The sequence below is a fragment of the Sinocyclocheilus anshuiensis genome, unplaced genomic scaffold, assembly GCF_001515605.1.
Source record: "Sinocyclocheilus anshuiensis isolate Anshui unplaced genomic scaffold, SAMN03320099.WGS_v1.1 scaffold931, whole genome shotgun sequence".
Taxonomy (NCBI): Eukaryota; Metazoa; Chordata; class Actinopteri; order Cypriniformes; family Cyprinidae; genus Sinocyclocheilus; species Sinocyclocheilus anshuiensis.
Genome location: NW_015544187.1, coordinates 561,017 through 574,651, shown reverse-complemented (window position 1 = coordinate 574,651; position 13,635 = coordinate 561,017). Strand labels below are relative to the sequence as shown.

General features: G+C 38.4%; 1 protein-coding gene across 2 annotated transcripts in view; it reads right to left on the bottom strand.

Annotated features, from left to right (window-relative positions):
- Nucleotides 1-13,635, bottom strand: part of LOC107696499 (POU domain, class 6, transcription factor 2-like) — a 112,734-nt gene that overhangs the window by 41,773 nt on the left and 57,326 nt on the right. For both annotated transcript variants that reach the window (XM_016496858.1, XM_016496857.1), the window contains one exon: nucleotides 11,366-11,778. In XM_016496858.1, coding sequence (XP_016352344.1) covers nucleotides 11,366-11,778 — 413 coding nt within the window. The remainder of the gene's footprint in view (nucleotides 1-11,365; nucleotides 11,779-13,635) is intronic.

Sequence of the window (13,635 nt, the reverse complement as noted above, 5' to 3'; positions counted from 1 at the left end):
TGGAGTAATATTTTATTATACGTATCTGTACTTTTACTCAAGTACTTGATTTGTGTACTTCGTCCACCACTGCTTAGAAGCTTATTTTATGCACCGAATTTCTAGATAAATAAATAAAATTAATGGTTTAAAATGCACTTTAGTATCTATATTTTTATGTGAGGATCGATCCTTTCGATACAACATCAGTATCGAAAGTATCGATACTTCAGGATCAATCCGCCCATCCCTAGCACTGGCCAGACAGTGGAAAAGAGACAACCCCTGTGTTAGACCGACTCCGCTTGCATTCATTCACGCTATTTGTCAAGATGAGAGGTGACCCCTCCTGGTACTGTGATTTATATACTGTTATTTCACCAGACACTGACGCTTGGACTCTGAGTCAAGTGTGCCGGTATGCACAAAAAAGTGCCAGTATGCTAAAGATTAAAACACAGAAGTGCCGGTAGTGCGTACCGGTGTGTGCCGGCCCACTTCAAGTACTGTCTACACAGACAAAAAAAAAACGAAATGTTATGGATGCTTAGACCGTTTTATTAATATCATTATTAACAAAAATAATGATTAACAAAACTCTTCTTCCTTCTTTTGGGGGGGCGCGGTGTGTTGTAACGTGCAGCTTTTTTTGTCAGTTAAATGGGACAGTAGACAATAGATTTAGTGTCTGGATAGATCTTACAAGGGCTGCTATTAAACATCAGAAAAGCCGAAAGAAAATTGTTTTTGCATCATAGCAATTCCTAAGACGATCACACCTCTGTTTCACCCTTTTTCTTTTCCCCTTCGCTCTCTCTGTCTCTCCGTTTTCCCATTATAGAGAGTGGACATAATAAGAAGTGACACATCTGAGCATGCCATGGTACATTTGTGGTTACTGCAGTTTTACTACAAATACTGTGGTAAACTGTGGTTACTGTAATAAAACCATAGCTAATTTTTGTAAGTCACAGTCTCCCCAGCGTCACTTCCAGACCTTATGCTACCTCCTTCAAAAAAACCTCTCTCCTTCTCCCACGTTTCCCAGCCTGGAGCCTCCCCTCTGCCCGGGTACATCAAAACACCATTAGACTGTCCCAAACACCTCAGCTCCCTTGTTGGACATCACCTGCCGTCTCCTCTGGACTCTCCTCACACTACCAACGCTACTTACAGAGCCCCATTTCACCTTCCCATTGACAAATAAATAAATAGCTGAGAGAAAAACAGAAATATACCGACTCGAGGGAAAAATAGGTGAGAGAGTAAAAAGCTAGAGGAAGAAAAACAGGAATGAAGAGACGTGCAACGCTGTAAAGTTGAAGAAGCTAAGCTGGAAGTCTTGGGTCAGCCTTCCCATGATGCATTGCTGTGAAAACTGTGTGGCAGCATAAAGGGCCTCATTTTCACACACGCACATGAGGGCTGTTTAAAATGCTGTACTTAATCAGATAAAAAGCACAACTGTTGGGAAAAGAGGGGGCAAAAGGGGTCACGTTTAACAGGCCGGAATGCAAATGACAGAGGAACAAGGAAGGAAATTAATGACAAACGTACCTATAAAGATGTGATAGACTGCCCAGTGCTGACCGTCAATCATGTGACTCATTAACACCAAGCATAATTAACTGCTTTTGGTGTCATTATATAAAATCCTGCTTCCATAACTATGGTCCTTAAAATCCATACAGGAATTTTAAGCCATGAATCATCCTTTTGCTCTATTTTCTCTGCAAAGAGGCAGTCCTGGTTAACCTCCAGTACGGTTTAAATAAATGTATATTTTATTTATGTATTTAAATGTTTTTGGCCGTATTTCCATTTGATTGATTATTGAAAATGTTTGCTGCAAAACTGCTGACTATACACTAGTATATCCGTAAGAAAAAATACCCGAAGAGTAAGACTTGGACCTGCTACTGTTGAAAAACAAGTTGTACAAGACACCATCAGTTTCGTGAAAAGTTGATATTACATTTCTGATGCCCACCTGAGAACAGGTCTCCACCGGTTTTTTAATCTCCCCTGTAATTTCCTGTGATAAAAAATGATAAAAAAATAATGAAAACATCAAATGCAAAATGATGAATGGTTGTTTGTCTTTAAATGACTGACAGCAAAATATTGTATGTCTTAATCTAAGTGAAAAAAATACAGAACAGCGTGTCTCTATTTGAGGAAACTTCAACTATTTTAATTCATCATGTCAAATTCTCCTGTCCGGCATTTAAACAGAATGCCATCTCTTTTCACTTGCTGTTGTTTGACATACAGATCCAGCATTTGAATGACTTTCATATTGGCTTAATCAATGGCTGGTGATATTTTGATGGCCTCTATTCAATAAAGCCCAGCGTCAGCTGTGTGTGAGTTTCATAACTAGAATAATGGTAAATGATTACTCCTCCGCATGGCGTCTCAGAGTGAGCCGAGTTAATGAAGAGAAATGGTTGAGTTTGGAGCTGGGGCTGCCAGCTGCCATTTGAGAACTCAGAGGACCGAGATTAATGGTGACTGAGCAGGGCTCTGTGGCTATGATGTGGTCAGAGGTCCGATCGATAATACACACACACACACACACAAACCTGACACACGCATCAATTTATGCGTGCACACACACATGCAAATACACTCAACCAAACTTAACACACACACTCATCCACTCTAAGTGGAGTGATGAACTGACAACATTTGGACATTTGGATTATATTGGTTTTCTCTGCAGTGTACAGGGGTCAGAACAAACGTAACAAGTGTTGAATCATATTATAAATGTTTTTTCCATAACCACACCATTATCCTGTTTTAATATACCACATTTATTATTTTTTTGATATTTGTGAAAGGATAATTAAGGCATAAATACTGTAGCAAGGTAGAAGATGAGTTGTAGAAGAGAATGATGAGATCAGAATGGGGCCCAGGACAGAACTTTGAGGATCACCCTAGATATTTAGTAAGAGAGAGAGAAAGAGAGATGAATAAATAGCAAAGTCCCCTTAAGGGCAGTCAGTTAACTCAGAGGCCATCTTGGTTACATTCCCAAGCACCTATTTTTTTATCTAAGCAATAGCCATACATCTCCTGTCAACCTGAATGGGAAATATTAACATCTCAAAAACGTTTGTCAAGATTATGTTTTAAATTGTAAAATAAACACTAAAATTTGACAATATAATAAACAATATTATACACTTAATTTCTTTAGATTAAATCAAGTGGTCCAGCTAATATGTGCGGACAGATTGAGAAATAAACATAATGACAGTAATAATCTTACAGTTTGTTGTGGTAAAAAGAAGTCAACTTCTTTTCTTTATCTGTTTTTACAGTCACACTCTTCAATATCCTTTAAAGTTTTTTTTAATTATTATAATCATAAAAGGATGTTCATTAAAATTGCTTTCTCCAAACATGCAGAAAATATTAATTTATAATATAACTTATTGTAAATGACAAATTGTCATATATATTGAAATGTCTACAGTTTGAAGTCTTTTATTTCTTAGGTGGCCCAGTGCTACCTTTTCTTTTTTCTGATAATAATCCCTCATTTTGGGTAAATCAAAAGTTGCTTTGCTTTCAGCGCCCAGATTTTCCTCACTGGCTGCATCACATGCTTTATAAATATTCATACCAAACGCTGTGCTGCTGTTGATGGGCAATAGTCTTATTTTCTGCTTCAGTCACCAGTGCACATTTGTATTTTCATATAGTGTGAGTTTCGTTATGTAAGGCAATTTTCTGCCTTCTTAAGAAGGGCTGTCTATTGGGCTGCATTAATAAGTGAGTGAGTGAGTGAGTGAAACAAGTGAGGAAAGGAAAAATGAGAACAGGACAGAGGTTAGATGTTTCTTTGCCATAAAAGTGAACTTCTGTTACATAGAGTACTATGTTAAAATCTTCCTTAACATGAATAATTAACAAAACACAATAAAAATCCTACATTACAATCCTACATTACAATCTTACAACCTAATTACACACTCTTTAGGCAGCCCGTTGTGCAAAATGTTACACACATTATTAATGTCAAAATGAAACACTGCAACACACTTTTATTATGTACTCTACCAAGTGAAATTGGATGTTCAATAAGAAAAAAATTTAGGGCGGGGCTTGACTTTATCCAGTCGGAATTGATTGGATTGTGAAAAGTGCTCTCTTCTGACAAGTCGTTGGAGGTGACAAGCTGAAAAATTAGCAATTTATGTTGCTTAAGAAGCAGAACTTTCTCTTACATAACCAATAAGTCATTAATGTGCATTAATGTGTATTAAAGTACACAGGATAAATTCAATTGTATTTTCTGATTTCATATTGAGAACAGGAACCATCTGGCATTTACCAAAATCGTTTTTGTATAAGCCTAATGGCAAGTTGAAAACACTTGTGATTAACATATTCAATAAAAAAATTAGGGCGGGGCTTGACTTTATCCAGTCGGAATTGATTGGATTGTGAAAAGTGCTCTCTGCTGACAAGTGGTTGGAGGTGACAAGCTGAAAAATGAGCGGTTTATGTTGCTTAAAAAGCAGAACTTTCTCTTAGATAACCAATAAGTCATTAATGTGCATTAATGTGTATTAAAGTACACAGGATAAATTCAATTGTATTTTCTGATTTCATGTTGAGAACAGGAACCATCTGGCATTTACCAAAATCATTTTTGTATAAGCCTAAAGGCAAGTTGAAAACACTTGTGATTAACATATTCAATTAAAAAAGATTGCTTTTTGAAAGTAATTAATACTTTTATTAAGCAAGGGCACAATAAATTGATCCAAAGTAACAGTAAAGGCATTCATAATGTTACTATTACAAATGCTACTACTAAATTTTCAAATAAGTGCTGTTCTATTCGTGAAAAAAAGTATTATGGTTTCTGATTATTGAGCACCAAATTAGAATATAAGAATGATTTCTGAAGAACCATGTGACACTAAATACTGGAGTAATGGCTGCTGATAATTCAGCTATGCCCTCACAGGAATAAAATTAATTTTAAGATATATTTAAATAAATAAAAAAAAAACAGTTATTTTTAAACTGATATAATATTTCACACTATTACTGTTTTTACATTTTATTAAAATAAATGTAGCCTTGGTGACCATAAGAGACTGCCTTGATAAACATGAAAAACAATCTTATCCATGCCCAACTTTTCTCTGGATTAAATGAAGGACAATTAGGCAGTTTTATTTTAATAAAAACCACATAAGTAGTGCTCGGGGTTGGGGTTGGGGTCGGGGGGTGCATTACAAGAGAAAAAGCAGCATGTTTTTGGGGGGCATTACAAAAGACAAAAACACCATGTTTGTGTATACGTGTCTGTCCATGAGCATATGTGGGTTGGAAGGGTGCCTGACCTTGGCAAGGATGGAGTTTCAGGAGCGAGCTATAATGATGGCTGATTGCTGGGGAATGGTGGAGAATGGACAAAGATAGAGGGAGGTAGATGAGAGGAAAGGAGAAGAGAGGAGCAGAGAAATAGAAAGAATGGAGGAGAAGAGGCCAGTGTAATTGCAGCACTCGTGGGTCTGAGCCTCCCGTGGCACACATCAGTACATCAGGAGGGGTGTGTCTTAGAGAGACGGGTGAGTGGGAGAGAAAGCAGGGGTAAAAGATGGACAAGTAAGGGCGCAGTACAGTCTAGAGAGGTTGAGGAAAAGTATGAACGAGTGAGAGAGATAGAAAAAGGGTTAGGTGAGAAAGGGGAGAGCGATAAAAGTTAGGAATGGAGAGAGCTAGAGGAGACAGGGGTGAGTCGTCCATACGCTGAGGCAGTAAATTGGCATTGGCTGAATACTGGGCAGTAGCCTGTAATTACTGTGTAATTACTGTGTAAGACTCTGGGTCGGGGGTCCAGGCAGACCCTTACAGCCACTGTGTTTGAGAGAAGGGAGAAAGAGAGCCCCAGGTGGTCTATAATACCTGGAGAAAATGGTCCGTTACAGCTGTCCCAATGGCAGTTATTTAGGTACTTATTTTTGTGTGAACTATGCGCCTTTAAATGTCTTTAAAAAAGTATTTATTTTACATTAAAAGAAAAAAATATATATAAATATAAATTGCAAAAGAAAATGGCCAGCAATGAACAAATGTTTTCATCATCAGAATGGTGTAGTTTTGGGTAATCATCCAAACCATGACCCTTTGACCTTATATATTTAATCGTTTAAAATTTATAATGTTAAAAAAATGTTTAAAATAAATGCTGTTCATTTGAACTTTCTATCGATGAATCAATGAAATGAATGAATCCTGAAAAATGTATCCTGAAAAATTTATCAACATGGTTGTGCTGTTTTTTTGTGGAAACTGTGATACATCACAGTTTCCACAAAAAAAACAGCACAACCATTCGTCACAAAATCGTCACAACACGAGTGTATATACTGTATATGTGCCTATATATCAGTGTGCCTGACTCACTCTGTGTGTGTGTTTGTGCATGGATGGTCTGCCCTGCTCCCCTCTCTCTCTTTCTGCCACAGATCAGTGTGCGTGTGTGTATGGCTTAGGGCTGATGTAAGCCAGTGGAGTGGCAAATTACAGCAGACCTACAGCTGTAGGCTGACATTATGATTAATTTGATCAGTAATTTCTCCTGTTTTTCATTTTAATCGCTGTGACCATTCTGCTGTGGCAGGTCTCTCAGATCTAATTAAGATCAATTCCGGTGTAACCGGCTTGCCCACCGAACTGCCCCCTCCTCCTCAAATCCCCGAGTCCCCTCAGCGTGGAGAAACCCCGTCGCTCCAATCAATCAGCACCTGCAAATCCAGCCACCCCGCTAATCAACCAATTAACACACTTTCATAATCTCACAAATTCATAATCTCCACCGTCTGGTTGTCGTCACAACAGCTCATCTCTGCCTTCCCTGCTTATTCTTCCTTTTTTTCCTTAGATTTTTTTTGTTGTTAGAGTTTGCTATTAAGTCAAAGAATCAGTTTTTCAAAAACAGAAGGGGAGATGGATGGGAGATGTTTTAAACTTTGGATTACAAGATTGCAATGGTAATATTTTGATACAGTGTTGTGGAGTAGCTAAATAAAAATAGCAATGGTCCTAATAGTTCACCCAAAAATCAACATTTACTCACCCTTTTGAGTCATTCCAAACCTGTGTAGCTGAACACAGAAGATATTTTGAAAAAAAAAAAAAAGTTTTTGTCCATAACATAAAAGTCAGTTGGTTCTGAAACAACATTATATGGACAAAAGCAAATCAGCAGCAAATCAGTTTGTTTCAACAACAACAAAAAAAAAAACTCAATTCTAAAAGGGTCATAATTTAATAGTGTATTTAAGTAAATTAAAAATATAGTTAAATACTGCTATTTATTTTTTATTCGTAGATTTTATACATTTATTATATGTTACAGTACATTTATAAGTTTAAATGATGCAGTCACCACAATCGAGATCCAAATATAATCTAAGTGATAGTTGTCATTATTAATGCTAGTTTTGTCAGACCTTGGTTAAACTAAAATAAAGAAACAAGCATGCATCTCCACTCAAATCAGTTTAAAAACATTACTGCCTACAGAAAAATGGGTAACACTTTACAATAAGGTTCATTAGTTAACATTAGTTAAATACTTTAGTTAACATGAAACAAGAATGAACAATATTTCTACAGCATTTATTAACGTTAATTTAAACATTTACTAATGCATTATTAAAATCAAAAGTTGTGCTTGTTAACATTACTTAATTCACTATGAATTAACATGAACTAACAATTAACAACTGTATTTTCATTAACTAACATGAACAAAGATGAATAAATACTGTAATAAATGAATTGTTCATTGTTTGTTCATGTTAGTTAATACATTAACTAACATTAACTAATGGAACCTTATTGTAAAGTGTTATCGAAAAATGTTACTGGAAAATCATAAAATTGAACTGTCTAAAGGAACTCAGGGTCAGAGACCTCCAAAAACAACCCTGTCTGAACTTTTGACCAAATAAAGAAAGAGTCGAGACAAGAAAAATGAGAGCAAGACAGAGGGAGAGAGAGAGTGCAGGCGGTGAGCACTTAGCTTCATACACTGGACACACTGACTGTGGTATTATCAGAGTGGGATGCTAACATGCTGTCATGTTGTCAGTTCAGCAACAGAAGGCCTCTATCTGGGCCTTTAGGTGTCTTCAGATAATAGGAGACCTGTCTGCCCTCCCTTACTAAAATGATTACACCCAAAGAGAGGAATGGGAGGCAAGAGAAACCGAGAGGGCGGGGTGGTACCTGTGTGACCAGAAGGGATAATTATGACAGATCCTGGAAATACACATTCTCAAAATTCTCTAGGTGTTTGCAGTGTCTAACTGTGCTTGCCCCTAAAGGCTAGTAACAACACTCTGGTGAAGTATGCTGTAACTTTCTCAAGCAGACATAGACATAAGCCCAATTACAACTGCAGAACCACAGGACAGGCAGGCTGCAAACCCTGCCGCACACACACAATCACAATGGTAAAGTGGTAATGTGGACCCCCATGAAGTGGGAACTTAAAACCCCCCGACACACACACATACACATACATGCACACTTATCACTCTCTTTCTCTCACTCTCACACACAGTGAAGGGCAAGGTAATGATGCTGCCATCTCCAGTGCCAATCTCTCTTTGGATTAATAAGAGGGTCTCACATGATTCTTAGCAGTAAAATCTAATCATGGACCACTGAGATAAAACCAGAAAGTGTAGCTCAAAAACCAATATAGAAGCTCTTTTAACACACCCCAGGTGAAGAGTGTTCCTCAAGGCTTTGTCCTGGGTCCTCAAGCAGTTTTGCCTTGGTCAAAACCCTGGTAAGTACAAGTATTTCACCCACTAACAGGACTCATATTTAAAAACCTGTAGAGAAGCTCTACTAACAAACCCTAGGCGAAGGGTGTTCCGGCAAGTCTCTGTCCTGGGTCCAAATGCAGTTTTTGCCTTGGTTGAAATCCTGATAAGCAGTATTGCAACTTTTTAAAGATGTTTCTAACATAGTATCAATATAATCACAGACATTTTCTTTGACTTTGAAAATTATTAAAAGTAATTTAAATCAGCTCTAGGCATGACGAAGCGGATATCGTCCTCTTTTGGAAGACCAAACAAAGTAGTTTAGCTTTCACAACGACGCACACAGCGTCTGCAGGACATGGCGGCGGCAGCAACAACAATACTACAGCGAGAATAAAAGTTACGCCTTCTTTCTTTGCGTGAACATTTGGGCGGCGTTATGCAAATCTTCCCACATAGTGAGGTAGATATGTGGGGGCGTGTTCGAACGAGCCGTTTTAGGGGGGTGTGGCTGACTCTTAACTTTTATAAAGAATATCTCTTTGGATTTGAGACTTTAGTCTTTGCAAATTTACAGATCTTCTTTATGCACCAAGAGCTTGTAACACTCCAAAGAGAAAGGAAAAAATTAAATCGCATCATATGACCCCTTTAAAATCTGTGCACATATGATCAGATACACATTTCCATGTAGGACAATTCACAAACATCTAGACCTGCATACAACCAATGAGGCTGCCAACATCACGCATTAAAGCCAAGCATTTGGAGGCCCCATTATCACACCCTCGCATTTACTTTATTCTGAATCATGTATCAGAAGGGCTTGATGATAACTTGACAGATCGAAACCAGGTGTGCTTCCACTGCAAATGAAGAAATATCAGGCTGGCCTTTCCTAAGGAATCCCACAGAAACCACTAGTTCTGGGCTCTGGAGACCATTAAATGTGGGGCCCCATAGGATCCAGCTGGTGAGTATACAGGCTGGGCAGAGGGACAGAAGGTGAAATAAATTACTAAACTGATGGCAGCTATAAAAAGGGGGAAGGGGTAGTGGGGTTGTGGTACAGCACAGAGCAATAAGGGCTGTGACGCTGATGAATGCGGGGAAGGATGGAGAGGCAACCCTCAAACCGAAATGAAACCACTGGGACATGTAGGGAGGAGGGCATGTTATTAGTGACCGACTCAAGACAACCAGATAAGAAGAGGAATAGGAGGAACAGATGGATAGACACACAGACTAAGAGAGGAAGATATGAAAAGATCACTTATGTTTGTCATTTAAAACATAAGCTATGTGAATATTTATAGGGGTCAGATCATATATTATATTGTTAGTAATTTTTTTTATCATATTTGAATTTTACACAAAGTTGCAGTCATTTTTTGTAGATTAGTTTCAATAAATGCTCATTTTGAGGACGCTTTGTGGGCTTAAAGTTACATTTTCATAGTTGAAAAAGCTTTTTTATTAATGAAAATGTCAGATCGAAGCAAATTTGATATGACATGGCCCCTTTAAAAGACATTAGCTAACTGAAGCAACAACGACTCATGTGTGCCATCTGTGGGGTTTGTTTCAATTTTATAAGCCTGCATGACAATAACAGATAACAAAATATAATATCAACAAACTCATCTTATCCAGTCAACACTGGCATATGGTTCTTTGGACTTTCCAATGCAAGATGTTATTTGCAAAAGATAAAATATGTTGAAAACTAATCTGGTTCAATCGGCTGCATAAACTATACATTCTCACAACATGTCAATAAGTGATTATCATAAAATTGTTTCAAATGAAATTACACCAAAAGCATCATTACTCGTAATTCAATATTCCGCAGCTCTTCATTTCCAATAATAGTCTATTGCTGTCGCTAGCAAGATGGCTGGGATAAACTCTTAACAATAAACTTTCAATTTTCATTCTTTTTCAGGGAAAGGCTTGGCAAATGGGCACCTCCTCCAGAAACAATATTTGTAATATCCAAGATTTCCCCAGACAGATTCAATCATTCAATTGAATTACTGCCCCATTCTCTAACATTCATCCTAGACCTCGTCTCACTCTAGAGCTCCATTCTTCCAGACATGTTGTGAATAATGTAGAAGAATGAGTTCTTTAAGTGAAGCGACATCATATTTAGGGGTCATTACATTGAGTCGTTCAGTCTCGACTGCCCCCATGCAATGCAGCTCTCTGGAGCTGCTCCCCATCACGAGTCGACTTATAGTATAGCTTTAAATAACTTCACTTTTAGTGTGTAAACAAGAGTTGAACTGGGTGAGGAGCAATACAAAGAAGGTTGCAGGCTACGGCTGTCTGGAAATATGAGGAAGTATTTCGATATCACATTAAGGCTTTTTTTCTCTCTCTTTTTTTCCAGATCAAACACACCAAGTTCTGGACTGTCATAATATGAATGCAGAAAAATTCTAAAAAATTAAGTTATTATTTTAAATGTGAATTATTAAGTGAATGTCTCCCATTACTTTAACTGTATAAAATGAAATAAAATAATAAAATAAAATAAATAAGGTTTAATTTTCATTTAATCTTACCTGTAGTGGCAGAGGAGGTGTGACAGGTGACGGCAAGCTGCGAGCTGGTGATTGGTTTTGCCTGTGAGGGGGCGGAGACTGGGGAGGATGGGTTGAGCTATGATTGGAGGAGGTACAGGTGGAGGTGGAGCCCGGAGAAGGTCCAGAGACTTGTGATTGAATCGGAGGAGTGAGTTGATGATGGCTGGGTGGCTGGAGATGCGTTGGACCGCAGAGCTGTTGGTGCTGCTCTCGTTCACGTTCTCTTTGTTGTTGGTCTCTTTCACGCTGCTCTCGTTCTCGCTGCTGTTGTTGTTGTTGTTGTTGTTGTTGTTGCTGCTGCTGCTGTTGTTGATGATGATGTTGTTGCTGGTGATGCTGTAGCTGTTGGAGTTGTTGAAGATGCTGGAGCTGAGAGCTTAAGGATGAGGTAGCTGTGATGAGAAAAAGAGGAAGAAAGGTGTTGATTTCTATCATTTTCTTTGCCAAGTATTTATAAAATAATAACTAAAAATAAACAAACAAAAAAACAATCAAATCACCTTCAACAAAACACAAGCATCATATTTAATCACAAGAATTAGGGATGCACCGATACCGATACTGGAATCGAGCTCCTGTACTCGTACTCGTACTTGTTCTGACTGAATTGAGTTCTTGTCATATTTTATTACCATTTTGTAAACTATAGCGAATAAACTGTAATAATGTGAGAAATGTTGAAGGTGTCTGAATACATTTTGGTTTGACTGTATCTATTTGATAAATGAAGTTAACCAACTAACATTATACATACTCTTTTGGTTTCTGTACCCAATATTTAAAACATTTACAAATGCAATAAAAATATTGGTATCGGTACTCGGTATCGGCAAGTACCAAAAATAAAAGTATCGGTATCGGGCGAGTACTGGAAAAAGTGGTATCGGTGCATCCCTAACAAGAATTATGATTACAAATAAAAGTAAACCCTTGGCCTGGACAATATGATGGTGTTTGTACCACTGCTTTCCTTAGCCTGTAATTGCAGAACCATCACTGATTGCTGGCCATTACATAGTATCTTTTCTGGTACATTATAATTATTGAACAGCCTAAGCAGAAGACTTCAAGAAGCATCTGAGGTAAGAACCATCCTGTGAAAAAGATGTTCCACTATTTTGAAGTCAGAAAGCATCCTCCATCTCATCTTGAGGACTTTTAGACATCATTTAAAGTAATTATAATAATTCTTAAATGGGCCTCTCCTCTTTAAAAATCTCTTGGAGCTACAACTCATAACAGGAAAACTGATGTTTGTGGGAATGTAACAAGATGACAACTCATTAATTAGAAAGATGAAATTACAGTATTAATTGTAACTATTCTTTATTTTAGATCTGTGTTTACACAAAAGCAGCTGAAATAATGCATTATTAAACTTCAGATTTTTAAACTTAAGCAAACCCCCCGACACACACACAAACACACACACACCTACACATACATGCACACTTATCACTCTCTTTCTCTCACTCTCACGCACAGTGAAGGGCAAGGTAATGATGCTGTCGTCTCGAGTGCCAATCTCTCTTTGGATTAATAAGAGGGTCTCACATGACTCTTAGCAGTAAAATCTAATCATGGACCATTGGGATAAAACCAGAAAGTGCAGCTCAAAAACCAATAGAGAAGCTCTTTTAACACACCCCAGATGAAGAGTGTTCCTCAAGGCTTTGTCCTGGGTCCTCAAGCAGTTTTGCCTTGAGGAAAAACGTCTCAGGTTACGCATGTAACTATGGTTCCCTGAAAGAACGAGATGCTCCATAAAAACGCTATGGGAACGCCTTCAGCGTGACCGTGCGCTATATTACGTGTGTAATCAGTCCAGTGGATTGGCGAGACATCACAGGCGGGGTGATGTAGTGACCAGGACGCTTAAAAGCACTAAAAAGCGCTTAAAAGCACGTGCGGTGGATACAGCGGCAGCTTCTGGAAAATGAAGTAAGCGCTCGCAGGGATGCCGGAAGTATGACACTGAGACGCAGCGTCTCGTTCCCTCAGGGAACGTCTCGGTTACTTGTGTAACCCTCGTTCCCTGAAGGCGGGAACGGAGACGTTACGTCAGTCGTGACTGACGAATTGGGATCTCGCCCGAGAGCCCAATCACCTTCGAGTGTTAACTAAACAAGCTAATGACAGTTGGCGTGCGTGTTTCGCCATGCGCACCCCTCCCCGCAGTGCGGGTATAAAAGGAGAGCGCGTGCAAACGCACATCAGTTTTTCGCTGAGGAGCCGAGACTTGCGCCCTG